The 18,455-nt window shown below is 37.7% G+C and overlaps 2 protein-coding genes across 3 annotated transcripts in view; both read right to left on the minus strand.

Moving 5' to 3' along the window:
• slc45a2 (solute carrier family 45 member 2) lies at positions 1 to 16,479 on the minus strand. Of its 2 annotated transcripts, XM_079835431.1 has the most exons (8): positions 16,330 to 16,479; positions 15,468 to 16,144; positions 14,595 to 14,771; positions 11,758 to 12,104; positions 9,020 to 9,163; positions 5,790 to 5,913; positions 5,206 to 5,411; positions 1 to 1,022 (listed from the first exon to the last, which is right to left on the minus strand). In XM_079835431.1, the coding sequence occupies exons 2-8, from the start codon at positions 15,916 to 15,918 to the stop codon at positions 807 to 809; spliced, it is 1,665 nt and encodes a 554-aa protein (XP_079691557.1). In that variant the 5' UTR covers positions 15,919 to 16,144; positions 16,330 to 16,479; the 3' UTR covers positions 1 to 806. The 2 variants fall into 2 exon arrangements, with proteins under 2 accessions (XP_079691557.1, XP_079691558.1); XM_079835432.1 differs by having other exon boundaries at positions 15,468 to 16,358.
• Positions 16,282 to 18,455, minus strand: part of amacr (alpha-methylacyl-CoA racemase) — a 21,504-nt gene continuing 19,330 nt past the window's right edge. Inside the window, exon 6 of the mRNA XM_079835433.1 lies at positions 16,282 to 18,447. Within this exon, the coding sequence (XP_079691559.1) occupies positions 18,038 to 18,447 (410 nt within the window). The 3' untranslated portion in view covers positions 16,282 to 18,037. The remainder of the gene's footprint in view (positions 18,448 to 18,455) is intronic.

Below are 18,455 nucleotides of genomic sequence, written 5' to 3' on the forward strand. Positions count from 1 at the left end.
GACCGATGTAACTTTGTATTTAATAAATATGCAACCAAAATTGTAGAAATTTCACAATTCTTGATTCCAACAGATATTCCACAACAAAAACTACAAGTAGGCTAGAACATACATTTAAAACATTATTGCAATACAAGTGAACAGTCAGCCATAAAGTGAGAACAGTGCTCAGAATTAAGAGCTTTAACAGTAATTCAGTTACAGAAATTGAATAATCAAACGTAAAATAACATTGCATTATCTTCACTGTATCAATTAAATATAGATTAATGCAGGTTAAAACTAACTACAAAAGTTATTCAGTTAAGATCAGTGGGTGTGAGTTTTTTCTTTTGTTCTTTGATTAACTTTAATGACAGACTGAAGGAGGTGCGGCCACTTTAAGACCAAATAAATCCAATATATAGCATACGATTTTACATGTCAATTGCTTACATTTGACATAGCCGAACGTGTTTACTATGATACTCGCTATTTTTGGCATACTTTTATGTGTATTTATCGAGAGGCTTCTCACTGCAGAGCCATTACTTATTAACTAACATTAATATTCTCTTAATATTCAACGTTAATACATGAACAATGTGCCACCGCACGACAAAATACATGTTTCTTTCAATAGGATGTAAAATGGAAACAGCAATCTATATTTTGGGGTGGCACCCAGGGTCAGGCCCCCTGGATACCCCTCTGGCTCTGCAACTGTCTGGCTTAGTACCAAAATGTTTCCTTTCGTTCTCAGAGAATTGAGGAGATGGACCAGATGAAATAGAGAAAGATTATTTATTTGAGGTTTAATCTGTATATCACATGAAGAGAGCGATAAAGAGGCAGCCAATTAGGGATACTGTTGAGGCGGAGAGCACCACCACAATCACACTGCCTGCTAGATTGACCAGAGCTCCGAGTCCAGCTCCCACTATGACCTGAGCCAGCTGTACCATACAGGTAAGAGCTGCGCAGTCCATGCCAGTCCCACGGCTCTCAAGAGCTGGTTCATCACTGCTCAATTTCCTTCGCTCCTATGACAAGAGAGAGGCTTTGCATGAGAAAACGGCTATAATCGTTAACAAAATTTTGCACATGGACATAATTTCAGAAAACGTCTATACAGCATTCCAAAAAGGATGAGGATCATCTGACGATCTGAGCAGAACACTGGATCTACAGATCAGGAAGCCTTGCAGAGAGAACTGCTTGCTTTTAGACGGTTCTAAGAATGCATGTTCATATGCTTCTAAGCACATTTCGAGCTTTGTGAACAAATTCAAGTGCCAGTAACAAAATCCAAGTTGCACGTTTGCAGGGTTTAATCAACATTTTGATTATATTTCAGTTTGAGTTCCAGGGAGGGATTTCGATTTGTAATTCAATTTTCTGTTTCCTTGTGACTTCATTAATGCTTTAGACATCCCAGGGATTTTAGATAGAGGCTAAACAAATCCATATTTGATTTGGAAAGTGAAAATCAATGTTTTAAACTAAGCACTCGCTCTTGAATTAAGAAATGACAACTTGCACCAATACTACCAATTCTTGGTAAACACAGCACATATTTTTTTTAGATACAAAACACAGTTTGGTGTGTGTTAGCGACTGATAAATTCTTCCCAACATTAAACATTTATTGAACAGTGTATTGATTCTTATTGGTCAATTCCAGCATTTGTAAATAACTACTGTTGTCTGGGGCAAGGCTGTATAATTGACTACTCATCTTATGTTTGATCTAATAAAATAATTTATATTTGAATCGATATTTATTAATATCAATAAAGTCAATACAGTTTTATGTATTTAGCCATGTAATAAGGAGTCAGTAAGATGGTTTTTAAACGCATAATAAACCACTCGAGGATAATTAATGACCGACCCTCTCACACAAGTTTCCTGATTGAAATCAGGTTTATTTTGTGATAATATAGACTGGCTGAGTTTACACTAGCTCTTACTGAAAGGCCTTTACAAGTCTTCACATTAGATGAAATGACCAAAAAATAATTGACATTTAATTTAAAAGAAACAACCACAAAATTATTAAATAATTAAAAAAATTAAAAATATATTAAAATGTACAGTAATGTATTCCTGTGATGGCAAAGCTTTTCAGCAGCCATTACTCTTCAGTGACACATAAACCTTCAGAAATCATTATTTGTATTTGTTTATTTCAAATATTATAATTTTTTTATTTTCTTTGCTGAATAAAATTATACATTTCTTTTCTTTTTCTCTTTTTCAAAGTATACTCCTGGGCAAAAAAATAAACGTAAAAAAGAAGAAAAAAAAGGGCCAAGCCCAAAGTGGCTAAACACTAAAGGTGATGTTATACGGGGCAATGTTGCTTGGGCACTTTCCCATTGAGAATGGGCAACAAATTTCTATCTGGAAACTTTAGATCAGTCATGGGCCCTGTGTCTAACCTGGTTGCCCGTTGACGGCAACATTGCCCAGAAACATTGCTCAAAAAGTTGCCCTGTGTATCATCACCTTAAGATTTTAATTGTCTTAAAGGGTTTGTTCACCCAAAAATGAAAATTCTGTCATTAATTACTCACCCTGTAATTACGCTGTTCCAAATCCATAAGACCTTCGTTCATCTACAGAACACAAATTAAGAGCTTTCTGAAGCGTTCTGACGTAGAACTCGGAAGCGCTGCAATGTGTTTACTACATCAATAGCGTAGGAGTCTGACACTGACGAGAAGAAATTGTTGAATAAAGTCGTTATTTTTTTGTTTTTGCGCACAAAAAGTATTCTTGTCGCTTCATAACATTAAGGTTGAACCACTGTAGTCACATGAACTATTTTAACGATGTCTTTACTACCTTTCTGGGCCTTGAAAGTTTCAATGAGGTTGCGGTCTATGGAGGGGTCAGAAAGCTCTCGGATTTCATAAAAAATATCTCGTGTTCCGAAGATGAAGGTTTTACGGGTTTGGAAAGACATGAGGGTGAGTAATTAATGACAGAATTTTCATTTTTGGGTGAACTAACCCTTTAACCACACATTATTGGTCAGGAAATCAGCAACATTTAAGCAAATCCACTACTTAAAAAGACAGAACTAAGTTTTTGGCAGAATATGGGAAGTTGTGTGGTGATACTACAGAGCGATGTTCTCGAAAATCTGGTGAGAAATATAATAATAAATTAATTTATTACTATTATACAGTGGGGAGAACAAGTATTTGATACACTGCAGAAAGTCTGTAATTTTTATCATAGGTACACTTCAAATGTGAGAGACAGAATACAGAAAATCACATGTATGACTTTTAAATAATTAATTTGCATTTTATTGCATGACATAAGTATTTGATCACCTACCAACCAGTAAGAATTCTGGCTCTCAGACCTTTTTCTTTAAGAAGCCCTCCTGTTCTCCACTCATTACCTGTATTAACTGCACCTGTTTGAACTCATTACCTGTATAAAAGACACTGGTCCACACACACTCAATCAAACAGACCCCAACCTCTCCTTAAATGGCCAAGACCAGAGAGCTGTGTAAGGACATCCGGGATTAGAATTGTAGACCTGCACAAGGCTGGAATGGCCTACAGGACAATAGGCAAGCAGCTTGGTGAGAAGGCAACAACTGTTGGCGCTATAATTAGAAAATGGAAGAAGTTCAAGATGGCGGTCAATCTCCCTCAGACTGGGGCACCATGCAAGATCTCACATCGTGGGGCATCAATGATCATTAGGAAGGTGAGGGATCAGCCCAGAACTACACGGCAGGACCTGGTCCATGACCGGAAGAGAGCTGGTACCACAGTCTCAAAGAAAACCATTAGGAAGACACTACTGCAGTGCACACAAGGTCCCCCTACTCAAGCCAGCGCATGTCCAGACCCATCTGAAGTTTGCCAATGACCATCTGGAAGATTCAGAGGAGGAATGGGAGAAGGTCATTTAGTCTGATGAGACAAAAATAGAGCTTTTTGGTCTAAACTCCACTCGCCGTGTTTGGAGGAAGAAGAAGGATGAGTACAACCCCAAGAACACCATCCCAACCGTGAAGCATGGAAGTGGAAACATCATTCTTTGTGGATGCTTTTCTGCAAAGGGAACAGGACGACTGCACCGTATTGAGGGGAGGATGGATGAGGCCATGTATCGCAAGATCTTGGCCAACAACCTCCTTCCCTCAGCATTGAAGATGGGCCGTGGCTGGGTCTTCCAGCATGACAACGACCCGAAAAACACAGCCAGGGCAACTAAGGAGTGGCTCCGTAAGAAGCATCTCAAGGTCCTGGAGTGGCCTAGCCAGTCTCCAGACCTGAACCCAATAAAAAAATCTTTGGAGGGAGCTGAAAGTCTGGATTGCCCAGTGACAGCCCCGAAACCTGAAGGATCTGGTGAAGGTCTGTATGGAGGAGTGGGCCAAAATCCCTGCCGCAGTGCGTGCAAACCTGGTCAAGAACTACAGGAAGCATTTGATCTCTGTAATTGCAAACAAAGGTTTCTGTACCAAATATTAAGATCTGCTTTTCTGATGTATCAAATACTTATGTCATGCAATAAAATGCAAATGAATTACTTAAAAATCATACTATGTGATTTTCTGGATTTTTGTTTTAGATTCCGTCACTCATAGATGAAGAGTACCTATGATAAAAATTACAGACTTTTACATGCTTTGTAAGTGGGCAAACCTGCAAAATCGGCAGTGTATCAAATACTTGTTCTCCCCACTGTATATGCATTTATTACCAGGGTGAAGCATGGAGGAGAGGTGTCATAGTGTGGGGAGCCTTTTTAGACAACCAAAATGTGGCTGGAGAACAAGTCCTTTAGGCTCAGGTTTTGATCTGGTCCAGATTTGAACCCTATAGGGAAAATTTGGTCTCAAATAAAACTCAAACGAACTGGGAGACATTTTTAACTCATGAACTGTTTGAAGCCATTAACATTGAGTGGAAAAACACTGACTCTTCTTCCTGTAAAAAGCTGTCTGCACGTCGGGGCAGGCTATTCCGTGCTAAGATACTTCATCTACAACATTTGTGCAATTCTTGCTAATTTCCTGAGCAGTGATTTGTAATTAAAATGGTTAAGGCCATTAAAAGACCTCTAAATATTTAGCATTTTTGCTTTGGAATATTTTGTTTCGCCCAGGAGTGTATATTTTCTTGTTTATGAATTTATAAAACTGCTGGTTTGTTCATTGTTGACTTGATGTAACACTCTGAAACTGACCTCTTCCGCCTTGTGGTACTCTGAGATAAGGTTGAATGGGATGGTGTAGAGAGTGCTGGACATGACTCCAAACACACTACACAGCGTCAGCGTGGCCACAATGTTTGGAAATAGGCCGATCAGACCGGTTCCCAAACCAAACACAAAATAGCCTAGGAAGTACAATCCCTTCAGGCCAATATATGGCAGGAGCAGCCTCTGCACATCTGGATGGACACATATGGAAATCATTTAAGCAGTTTCAACAATGGCCTTTAATATAGATCAAATGGGGAATGAGATGAATAGCAAAGACACAATAACTGATTAGACGCATTCATATCCCTGATAAAATGTCTTGACTGATAAAGCCCTCTGAAATGGCCTTTTGAATGACATGGCCGTGTGTTGAAAGGGACCGTTATTCTCTCATCAAAACTCTGAAAAAGTGTTTTATCCAATTTCAACCCCAGACTGACTTGGTAGGGCTATGCATTATCTGACTGTAATTGAACAGTCTTCTTTTGTCTGAATGCATTAGGAGACTGCAGGTCTAATAAAGTCAAGAAGAATGAGCAGTTGAGTTATGGTTTAATATTACTCACATGAATAGAGTGCAGAGGAGACAGCATTGATGCACAGGCCCCAGCAGCCCACTTCAACCCCTCTCTCATACGTCGCATAGGAGGTGGAATTGTGTTCAGCATATGGGTTCCCCTTATATACAATCTGCACAGATCCCAGGGATGTTACAAAAGATAAAGCATGTGACACCATCACGTCTTGATCCATCAGCCATTGGTCAAATGGGTTAAAAACACTTGAGTACAAAGCTAGAGGACATCTCCGAAGGTGTCTCTTTTCCCATTATGCGACTTGAGTGAACCTGCACATCACAAGGCTTTTTCCATTCATACATCACATTGCGAATAAAAGGGAGTCGATGAAAACAGCATCCTCTGCTCTGCTGGGATCTGTGTGGGTTAGTAAAGGCTACTGAGAGGTGTTATTCTCCCCTTTAAACTAGCCTTTTGCATGCAGAAGGCTTGAAAAACACTTTTCTTTCAAACTCGTTCATTCAGGCGATGGATTAGTTCCTTTAATGACCATCATCTCTCAAAGTTTGATACATTTTCATCATTTTATCAAGCTTTTTGTTTCTGCCATTACACAAAGAAGATTTAATAATATTCTTATACAGCCCGTTAAGAATATCTAATCACTGCATCAGTGGAAAAATGGCTGGTCATTGCCCTGAATGTTTTTTCCACTTTGTTGAGGTCAGCAGTACAACTTTCCTTACACTTCGACCGCCTACAAGGAGACTCACTCATTTATCCCAATTTAACACTGATCAAGCTAGCTGTGCAAGGGGAAAATAAGAAAAAGAAACTGCTACCTTTTAACCACAATTCAAAGCATCATTGATCTTTTTTTCAGTGTGGGGTTCAAAATGCTACCCTTCCAGGAGTGCTAAATTGAAATCTAATGGCTTGGTAAATAAATAAAGATGAATGTTAGAGACATTTACTTAATTTACTTTGACTTTTTTGGGAAAGTGTGTTCACATGGGCCAATGCAAATAAATGTAGGTTTAAATTCAGAGACAAGATAGTCTATGCAAGCCCTGACGTTTTATTTGTATCCAAAACAAGGCGATGTGAATATTATGGAGCGCTTAACACTCTTAAATAAGCCGGAGAGTGCCATCGCATAGACCATAATTTATGACGTTTCAGAAAATAAAAAGCATCCAGCTATCGCTGTAGTTGAATAAAACACAGACACGTTTTGATTGATGAAACGTTAAGGCAATACACACATGATTGCGAAAAAATATGATATGATTGTGTTTTTTAAAGCCATATTTTCATAATAAAGTATATGAATAATGCAGTACTAATTGATATAGCCTTTATTATGGTACAGAAACTATAAAATATAAACAATTTAAAGAACGTGATTGCGTAATGGGACTGACTTTGTTTCTCAGACTTGCGAGTTTATCCTATATCTCACAATTCTGACTTTATATCTCGCAATTGCGTGTTATAAAGTCAGAATTCCAAGATATAAACCCGCAATTGTGAGAAAAAAAAAAAATTCAGAATTGAGAGATATAAACTCACAATTGTGACTTTACATCATGCAATTCTGAGGGGGAAAAAAAGTCAGAATTGTAAGATTGAAAAGAAAAGTTGCAATTACTTTACGGAAACAAGCTTCCATACTATTTCTCAAAGATGCCTGAAGTAAAATATATTAAAATATATAGTAAAATATAATTTCAACATTGATAATAATTGGAAAAATTTCTTGAGCATTAAATCAGCATATTAGAATGATTTCTGAAGGATCATGTGACACTGAAGACTCTTGTGATAATGATGAAAATTCAGCTTTGTCCATCACATGTCATGAACACATTACATAACAGAAGTTAATAATATTTCACAATATTACTGTTTTTACTGTATTTTTACTCAAATAAAAATGCAGCCTTGGTGAGCACAAGAGGCTTCTTTAAAAACATTATAAAACCTTACAACCCCAAATATTTGAACTGTTTTGTGGCTACTCTTCAAATTGAAAGTGAAAACAAACAAAATCAAACAACAAACAATCCAAGAATATCAGTGTTGTATTGTTGGTTGATTCGATATATGATTCATTTTTGTCAACAAAAAAAAGCTTTCACTTTACTTTTTTAATACTAAATACAATAATTTAAAAGGTTGTTTTTACTGTCTTTGTCTGGCAAGAAAAATAAACTATATTAGGGTTGTTTATCGCACCAAAAGTAATTTGAGAGGAACGTTAAATATATGTTCAGTTCAAGTCACATGATGTGTATTTACATATAGACCAAAAGACATAATAATAACAACTGAATTCACACAAAAGATCCAACTCAAAAGTTTACATATGCTTGATAGTTCTTAATAGTGTGTGTTGTTACCTGGATGATCAAAAGCCTTAAACACATTAAGAGCCAGTGGGTGTAAACCTTTAAACAGGATGACTGGAAATTGTTCTTATTATTTTTAAAAGATACTATTTTTATTTTCTTATTACTTTTAGTTCTGCCCTGCAATCATCATGAGCAAATGTTTACACCCCCTGAATTGTAATGCATTGTGTTACCTTCTGAAGCATCAGTACATTTTTTTCCCACCATTTGTAATAGTGGTGTATGAGACGAGTCACTCGCAGTTGTCCTCAGTGTGAAAATATGGATCTCGAAAATCATAAAGTCACTGCTGGAAAGGGTTAAATATGCAGAAGATGCTGGAAAACCAAAGAATGTTCTGGACCTGGAGGATTTTTTGTGTGGGCAGAACTGTGGGCAGAACAGGACTGCTGCAGGACAATCATGGGATTTATCATGAAAAAAAAAAAAAAATAATAATAATAAAAACAGTCTTGGATCATCCAGGTAATGAGAATCAATTAAGTGTATGTAAACTTTTGAACTGCTTAATTTGTGTAAATGCAGATATTATATCTTAAACATCTGTTATAATAAAACATTTTCATTGCAGTGCTAAATAAAAAACACCATGTCATTTATGATCTCTCTTATTTATATTTTTAAATTATTTATATTTTGCAGAATCTGCAGGGTGTATGTAACTTATGACTCATGGAGACGGCCCTGCTTGACTGCATTAAGCAGGGTCAGGGATTTCATTTGAAGGCTAGACTGTATTGCACTAAGTGTCAGCAAATGTATTTTATGGCTGTTCTGATCCCTCTCTTTAAAAAGATAGGGATGTGCAAAACTAAGCACAACTGGTAAAATCAAATTCCACAAAAAAAAGCCTCATTCTCTCACCTGCCCCATAAAGTCAGTGAAGAAGAGCATGTTGCACAGGAAGGCTGTCCATCCCAAAAGATGACTCACACATAGACAGCGGTAATGGCTGGGCATGCTGATCATAGCTGACAGCAGAGATTTCAGGGTCATCCTCTTCTGTCCCTGAAACACAGTTATGCACACAGGTCAATAATGTCTTCTGAAAGGTTCAAAAGCTCGAAGCCATGAACACTTACCAGACAACATTTAAGAAACCTGTCAACCTTATGCATTACGAAGATCTTATAGTATTGTCTCTGCTAGGGATGCACCGAATCCAGATTTTTGGGGTTCGGCCGAATACCGAATCCACTGGTTAAGATTCTCTGCTCAAGAGTTCCATTTTTACTTTCTCAGCCTACTGCAATTGAACGGTCCACCTAAACACCTGCCCGTAACCAACGGCGGCATAATTACGTCGACCAGCGTAGTACGTTCGTAGCCTAGGGTTCGGTTCGGTGGAAAAAAATTCTAAGGTTCGGCAGAAACCGAACCCCATCAAAAAGCCCAATAAACCCCTTGGATTCGGTGCATAGTCTCTGCACAATATACTTGGATGAGAATGCACTTTAATACTGAAATAAATTGACACACTTCAAAAGATAATTTAACCAATTATTTGACTAAATGGAAACCCTTGTTGGTTTGTGACTTGTTGCCCAAGACAATGTTATTGATGCAAGACATTATTAAGAAGGTAATAAAGGTTTCCATAACCAAAGGGTTGCACATTAATGTGATATCTCATGAGGTCTGTGTAAAAAAAGACTAAAATTCAATTGCTTATGGAAAAAAAATATATTGGTCGGGAATGATTCCTGTTAGGAACAGAGTTGTTGATTTGTTAAAGGTATTGTAATTTATAGGAAAACTGAAGGCCTAAAATGAGCTAAATTAGCAACTGATCACTATTCACATGCATGGAATAAATTATTATTATTATTATTATTATTATTATTATTATTATTAATATATAGGCTATGCACACCCCCACATTTCTCGATTTGCTTCTTCCTTTAGCCTGTTTTGTGTTAAAATACACTCATGCATGAAATGCAACTGAGGTCTTCCATAATTTCAATACAATTTCCCTGAGGTATTTACACCTCTCTGCGTTTTATCCTTGACCTTTATCAGTCTAATTAAGCCAGCGTTATATCCTTCAGCCAGTGAAATAAGTCTCCCATCACTTCTGTATATTAACAAGTACTATATGTTCTGAACATTTTGTCCAAAAGCAGCGTTTGGTGGAATAGAACTCTTTATTAGAGACAGATGGCAGATTATGTGAGGTTTGTTTCAGGTCAATGATTGCGAGACACTGGCTGAGTCGGGGTCTAGACTGATTTGCAGTTCCTTTTACCTTAGTGCCATTAACAATTTGATATGAACATTAACCCTCTGGGGTCTGAGGTGTTTTCTGGGGCCTTGGAGGTGTTTTAAAAGTAAAGTAAAGAGAAAAAAAGAAATGTACTTTGCTGTTATGAGTATAAAACTACAACACAGTGTAAATATTTTTTGACCCTATATGCTGATTACAGATTATATACCATTAAAGCATAAATTCTGGAGGTAAAGTGCATAGTACAAATTTGGGAAAGCATTTTACGGATCTAAAAATGAGCTGCATTAAATCATCACTTGGTGTGACTCACTAGCATGACAAATTGCAATTCCACGTGCAGAGGTCTTACAAAGAGCATGCCCAATTTTTTAGAAGGAGCATTCTAATGATGATCTGAAACAGGATCTGAGATACTCTATTGATCATCCAAAATGTACTCTGTGATCCAAAAGAGACCAAAATAAAAATATGTGGTTTACTATCCATAAATAACGTTTACAATCCATAAATAAATTTTAACGGATAAAAAAAAAAAAGTAAACAGACAAATGTTATTACATAAATTAAGCAATAATTTATGATTCTGTTCATATGATCATGTGATGTCATACTGACAATCAAATATTCTTCTTACCATTGCAAAACGATATGGATTATTCTCAAATCATCAGAATATGGTTTTATAAGCTTGAGCGCTTCTGTCATTAAAGCAAAAGGAGGACAAACTATAAATATTATCATTATTGTACTTAATTTATTAAATAATAATCATTATAATAGTAGTTCTTAACAATAATATTAAATGGAATGGTCAAATTGGGCTGACATTTTTTTACTAATGCAAAAGAGAAGACTAATCTTTTATTTTTATTAGTGATTCGATTTTGGACCTCACCGTATAATGAGACTCAGATGTCTAAAATACCTGCCATATTATGTAACTATTTTAAATGGCAAACCCGAGACTGGTTTAATACTTAATGAACTAATAAAATATAGTGAGAACTTTGAGAAGCATGTACATTCTTTACACTGGGGAATCTTTGAACTTCACAATCAAAAATCACACACAATATGGCCATAATGAGTAATCATTACGTCATCACATCACAACAAAGACCTCTTAATATGCCATCATTTGTTGTATTTTTAATAAACTAAAAAAGCATGTGCTGATTTTCATTATCGACTAAATAAACGGCGAATTGTTTCTGTGAGGGGCATGAGCAATATCCAGCCTGATTACAGCTCACTCAGGCTGTTGCTCCAAGGTCTGAAACAAGTCATTAAAATGTGAGGGAAAATTGGGTGCAGACTGAAGCCAAGAATAAAAGCCACATGAAAAGAATTCAAAGCAACACAAATGACCAACCTCACTGTTAGGCTGCTTGGCACTGGGCGTGACTGCATTGGCTTCACTCAGGGCAGAGAACGAGCGCTGCCTTATTTCAGGCAGAGGGGGCAGTTCTTTGCATACTGCTCCGTAGCCATTATGATGTGGGCCTTCCACTAGCAGTGAGGCGCTTGGACAAGAGTCTGAACTGTGATCTTTAATCAATGGTTTCTCTGGGATGCTGAAAAGGTGCATGGTGAGAAAAATGCCCCAGGTTAGAGATGAGAAAAAATAGATAACTTGGTACTCTGAACCCAGTGCAAATCCAAGCGCAGAGTGACCCCAGTCCATTGCTCCAATCAGGTATCCACAGGCTCCACCTAGACCTGCAAGGAAGCACAGCAGATTGCTTTGAAAAAAAAAAAATTACAACATTTTCTGAGCAACTGAAAAGTAGCTGAAAGCTTTGGCGGCATGTCGCCAAATCAACAGCAAAACTGACAATGTTGCTAAAAAAAAAGCCAGATTTGCTAATTGCACGGCTCACGTGTGTTAAAAACAATGGCACATTTGGGTTTTTCTGGTGGGGCTGGTAGTAGCACCTACAGTTGTGGTCAGAATTATTGGTCCCTTTGGTAAATATATAAATAAAAAAAACTGCATTGTTAATACTTTAGTTTTCTTTTATTCCAAAAATTCACAAAAATCTATCCTTTCATTGAAGTAAAAGAATTGAAACTGTGGGGACAATCTCTTTATGAAATAAATGTTTTTCTCCAAAAAACGATGGACATTATTATTGGTACCCTTTTATTAAATTCTTTTTTCAACTTCCTTTTCCCAAGAGAACATCTCCAAGTCTTCTTTTAGAATGCCTAATGAGTTTGGAGAACACCTGACAAGAGATCAGAGACCAGATTCTGCCAACTCATTTTCTAGGGTTCAGGTTAGGGGACTGGGATGTTCATGGCAGAAGCTTAATTTTGCGCTCAATGACACATTTGTGTGTCGATTTTGAAGTTTGTTTTGGATCATTGTCCTGATGGAAGATACAACCATGGCCCATTATAAGATTTCTAGCAGAGGCAGTCAGGTTTATTTTTTACCTGTTGGTATTTGCTAGAATCCATGTTACCATGTATCTGAACAAGATGTCCAGGACCTCCAGCAAAAAAATAAATAAGCCCACAACATTAAAGATCCAGCGGTATATTTAACTGTGGGCATGGGGTACTTTTATCTGTTTGCACCAAACCCATCTGGTGGGTTTGCTGCCAAAAAACTGTTACATTGCAGGACATATTTTGTGTTATTTTGTCTAAAAAATAAAATAAAAAAAACGGTAAAAGCAGACCAAAAAAAAAAAAAAAACACCCAATAAGCAGGGTTATGCACAAGTACACACAAACAGCCCTTAGCCCCAGAGAGGCGATCCAGTCATGTGGCTCTGAAGCGCTCAGCTCCGACCCATGATCTCAGCACATGACTAGGCCTGTTTGGATTAGGATACCCGGAGTGCACACAGATCCCTTGGTGCCTGACCGACACAACCAAGCTTTACTATAATTGGATAACAGACCTCATGACGTTCTTACAAGCATTTGATCTAGTTTCGGGGTGCTATTTTTCTGTGATGGTTTTAGTTTGAACACATAAAATAGAGCACCAGGGTAATTAAATATCTTAACTTTGTTTGGTTCATTATTCAGTGTAAACCACTTCCTAAAAATCAGTAAGTGAAAATACACAGATTTCCTTTGTCTTGTAGAGGTTCTCCACACAAGACTGAAAGCACACATCTCTAGTAGCCTGACTAATACGTGGTTTTCCTTTTTTTCCTAAAGAGATTTGTACTGTTATCCAAGACGGCTTTTTCCTTTTCAAGTTCATGCGTGACAGTGATGAAACGCACAGAATCAAATTCCTCCAAAGATATCAAGATTTCAACCAGTAAACAACAATGATTTTACTGAGTTTAGAAGACACATGAAAACGGGTGTTGATAACACAACCAACCTCCCCAGAAGGCTTTACTGCTGCCATAGAGAGCAGAATGTTAAGTTACATCAGTAATATGGCACCAAAGCACCCAGCAGACTATGTTAAAGATGGTGAAAGAGGAAACCGTTGCCATAGCGCCAACCAGCCTAATTTCACACAAGGACCGGCTTTCAAAAATGGTTTGAAACAAATGCTGTCAATTAACTTCTTATAGCACAACCATCTGTAATGTACCAGCTCCTGCAGCGGTAATTGCAGAAAAGCATGCACGTCTTCACTTGTCAAGAAAATAACATGTTTTTCTTGAAGAACTGACAGGGTCAAACTGGCATAAAGCAAAAATATGTATCAGATGCACAGTGGCCATACTTGGAAATGTATGTATGCACAGACTTAAAAATGTATGAATTCCATTGCAGTGGATGACATCTAGTCATCGGAGTGTAAAAAGCAATCCATGTTATGAATTATATTTCTACAATCTACTGTGAAAACAACCATGAAACCAAGGAAAGACACAAATGAAAGTGGACAAATAAACGCTGTAGTCCTTCACAACAGCAAAATTAGTTCATTAAAAGTGCTACAGTACATATGTCAAACTGGCATAATATCACGATTTATATAGCTTCAGAACATCTCCGCATCGACAGAAGAGTAGGTCATTTGACAACTAGCTTTTAATGAGAAAAATATTTTCCTTTTGTTTAAAAGCTAGAATTTCTGCTGTTAAATTTAGCTCTAAAACAAGTCTTTGTCTTGTTGTGCAAAACAATTATTGCAAATTCAATGCACCCATCAATAAACTTTAATAAGATATAATATTTTTATTATACGAAGCAAGGCCAAGCAAATCATCAATTGTTACTCTTTACCTGTGAGTAAGGCATGATAATGAAGACCTCGCTCCTTATCCCGATGAGAACACACATCAAACAAATAGGCTTTAATGGGTCCGTCAATGAAGTCCGCTGCAAAGTCAAACATCACCACTCCAAACATAACCACCACGATGGCCCATGTCCTTTTAACATCTCTATCCTCTAGTACAGCTGGAGGAGAGAAACAACATCATGCTCAGTTTCATTAAATGCTCATTGAATACTATTGAATACAGCTTCTTATACATTTTGAAAACATATCTCAGGAGGCAAAAGTGAGTAAACGCATTAGTAAAAAAATGACGATTAAAAAAATAAAAAATACAGCTTTTTCCCGTTATGTTTTCCAATCTTTTAGCCTTTTGCAGTGCATAAATTAATGCATAGACTAAATAAATAAAATGTGAATCTGTTTGAATTTTAATAGGGCGAAAAGACACTTAATTGCAGTAATGAGGTTTCTTTAGCATTTTAAATGTGTGTGTGCTTGGTAAAATAAACAAGTGCCCTTTACTACAAATTATTAGAACTCTAGATTTGTAGTATTTAATAGGAAATATGGTAAATAGAAATAGGCAAAAACAGACTCCCCTAACACTGTACAAAATTTCCATGCAATGTCCAGCTGTGTTATTATCCTGTCTAATTTTGAGTCACATTTTCTTTGGTCATTTCATTTTGTAATCATTTGCAGTACCTATATCTGCTCCCATTATCTTTTTAAATTCCAACATATTCAGCGGTCAAGGGAAAACTACTTAATTACATTGCCACTTTGTCTAATTTTAAAGCAAATTGTAACTACCAGCCTAGACACAAATAGCATAATCTAGACAGATCCATCACGTTTACTTCAGCTACACCTACCTGATGTGACCGCATCTCCATTTAGAAATAAAGTCAGGCCCACTAACATCATAATCCCCAGTAAAAGTATGTACGGTCGCCTTCGGCCCCATGGGGACCTACAGTAGTCGCTTGCCGAGCCGATGACAGGCTGTAGGACAAAACCCAAAATAGGGCTGATGAGCCACACCAGGCTGTACAGGCGTTTGGGGAGTCCAACGCTCAGCAACACCGGCGTGACAAACGCCGCCTCAACAGCGTAGCAGAATTCCCTTCCAAACATGACCATGCCGTGCATGAGAAGCCTTCCTCTTGATCGCTTCGGAGGCTCCACCGCTCCAAACACAGCTGGTTCCATGCTGTCCAAATAGTCCTCTTTCTGTCCCGAGTCCACCGGGTAGTGCTCCATGGATGCGAGCGGGCTGTCCGGTGCAGAGAACCTGCAAGGCTGGTCCTCGGTTAGGAGAGTCATGGTTCTCGGTGTTCAAACTCTTAATTCCAACCGCATAGCTGAGCGATAAAGCTCAAGACTAGTATTCACAATGTGATCTGAGCTGAAAAGAAAAGGAGGTGGTGGTCTTGTTGGGGTGAAAGAAGTAAGCCTTGCTTTTTTTCCCTGTCTTTGTTGCCAAAGGCCACTTGTGGAGTCGGTTGTAAGCACGTGACAAAGATTATGAGCTGTAGATGTTCTTCTCCTCCTGGGTTACAAGAGGTTAGAAGTTAAGTGCAAGATAGTGCAAACAAAACATAGCTAACATAACACCAAATGGCTATTAGATAAAGGGAACATTAGAGTGTTTGTGGAAATATGAAAGTTATGAAAACTTTTTTTTTTGTGGTATTGCATGCTGGGCTAGCCCATTAGGTATATCAAGTGACATACCATGTGATTCCTCTGCAAAAGGCTTCAATGGGGTTGGAAAAAGAAGGCAACGTATTTATAGTCAACGAGTCAGTCAAACCACCCTACGCAATCTTCCCTTTCCATTCACAGGACTAACCTCTGTTGCTTTGGTTCACTTAAATCTGTCATGAGACATTCACGGAGTCTGTTCAACAATCATGTGAGCTTCTCACGGAACATCATCCTCTCTCTCTCTCTCTCTCTCTCTCTTGCTCTGACTTAATCTATGGAGGTCGAGCTGTGGATCACAAGCAACCGGTCAGATGGTGCCACATGCATTAAAATGCCACATTCCACACATATCTCTATGTGAATGAAAGAAAATTTCAGGCTAGAGTAGTTAGGACATATTTTAATGCAACTCATTCCTCTGGTTTACTAATAGGATTTGCCTCAAAATCTGATGCAGAATGTTATCAAGACAATAAGCTTCGCTTAAAGCCAGATACAGTTTTAAAGATTTAATAATTGTTTAACACATTGATTATGATTTCATCAATCTTCAAGCATAAGAAATTAAGAAATCCTTAATCTGTAAGATCTCTGTTCTGATTTTGAAAATACACCACCATTCAGAAATTTGGGGTCAGTAAGATTTAAAAAAGAAAAGAAAAAAGAAATTAATACTTTTATTCAGCAAGAATGCATTAAATGGATCAAAAGTTAGAGTAAAGTATTTTATAATTGCCATTTCAAATAAATGCTGTTGTTTAGAGTTTTCTATAAAAAAAAATATATATTATGGTTTCCACAAAAAAAATTAAGCAGCACAACTGTTTTCAGAATTGATAAGAATCAGAAATGTTTCTTGAGCAGCAAATCAGCATATTAGAATGGTTTCTGAAGGATCATGTGACACTGAAGATTGACGTAATGATGCTGAAAATTCAGCTTTGTCATCACAGGAATAAACTACATTGTAAAATGTATTAAAATAGAATACAGCTATTTTAAATTGCAATAATAGTTCACAATATTACTGTTTTTACTGCATAAAATAAATGCAGCCTTGGTGAACAAAAATATTTAAAAAATCGTATATCCCATTAATTAGTACATTTTTATACAAGTAGCGATATTATGACAACAGATATTTTTATCTTAAACAGAGTCATTAATTGGTTTTATCCAAAAAGCATTATCTTAGGTCATCAGCTCTGCCTAACATTTTGATAAAGGAAAATTCAAAGGCAAATATTTTAGACAGTTAATCAATCTACGACACACTCAGCTATTCTTGCTAAAGGCACTTATTAGTCAAGGATTTCAATTCACAACGAAAAGTGGTACATTTTAATCAACTACAATTAAAATACCCTCACCAATACTTCAGTTAATAATTCAAAACAATTCAAAATAAGTCAACATATTACTGGTGCCCTTGCTGACAAAAAGAGGGATGTTGAGGTTATTACAGTATAATTGCAATAGACTTTAATTAAATCCCACTTGACTTTCCCTGCAGCAATTACAAATGAGAGTAGAATGTGTTGGACATGTCAATTTAAAAGCCCAGAATCACTTAGTCCACCTTGACTGAAGCACCCAGAGACTCACAAGGGAGAGGGTCATTTTGATCTGAAAAGCCTACTCACTCAATGAGACAGAAATGGAGTTCAAGTGCTCAGATTCCCACGCTGCATCACTGGCCACAAAGTTTAATGATTCTCCAGTCAGACTCTTCGGTTTATAGGCGCGCTTTAGCTTCATTACACTCTATGATACCGCCAGACAGGAGCTGTTCTATTTGTGCTTGCTCAAACCCGTACTCCATCAGCACAGTGCGAGTGTGCTCTCCGATAAAGGGGTCACGGGAACGACAGGCCTCCGCAGGGGAGCGGGACAGAACGGGTGCAGGTCGGGGGCTAATTTCCCCCTGAGAGTCCTTGTAGAACGATCCCCTTGCCTGATTGTGGGGGTGAGAGAGTACCTCATCCAGTGACAGCACAGGGGTGACACAGGCATCTGTCCCATCGAAGATCCGACCCCACTCAGCTTGCGTTTTGGTGGCAAACACCTGGGTGAATGTCTGCCTGAGCTGCGGCCAATCAGATGCACTCATTTGTGAGGGCAGGTCAGCATCGTCCAAGCCCAAACCTGTAGCG

Source organism: Gobio gobio (assembly GCF_949357685.1).
Source record: "Gobio gobio genome assembly, chromosome: 14".
Taxonomy (NCBI): Eukaryota; Metazoa; Chordata; class Actinopteri; order Cypriniformes; family Gobionidae; genus Gobio; species Gobio gobio.

Coding starts and splice junctions, on each gene's coding strand:
- slc45a2 (XM_079835431.1), bottom strand. CDS start 15,918: ATGACTCTCCTAACCGAGGACCAGCCTTGCAGGTTCTCTGCACCGGAC. Junction 5,914..9,019: donor TCACTGACTTTATGGGGCAG/GTGAGAGAATGA, acceptor GGATCTGTGCAG/ATTGTATATAAGGGGAACCC. Junction 1,023..5,205: donor AGTACCACAAGGCGGAAGAG/GTCAGTTTCAGA, acceptor CTCTTGTCATAG/GAGCGAAGGAAATTGAGCAG.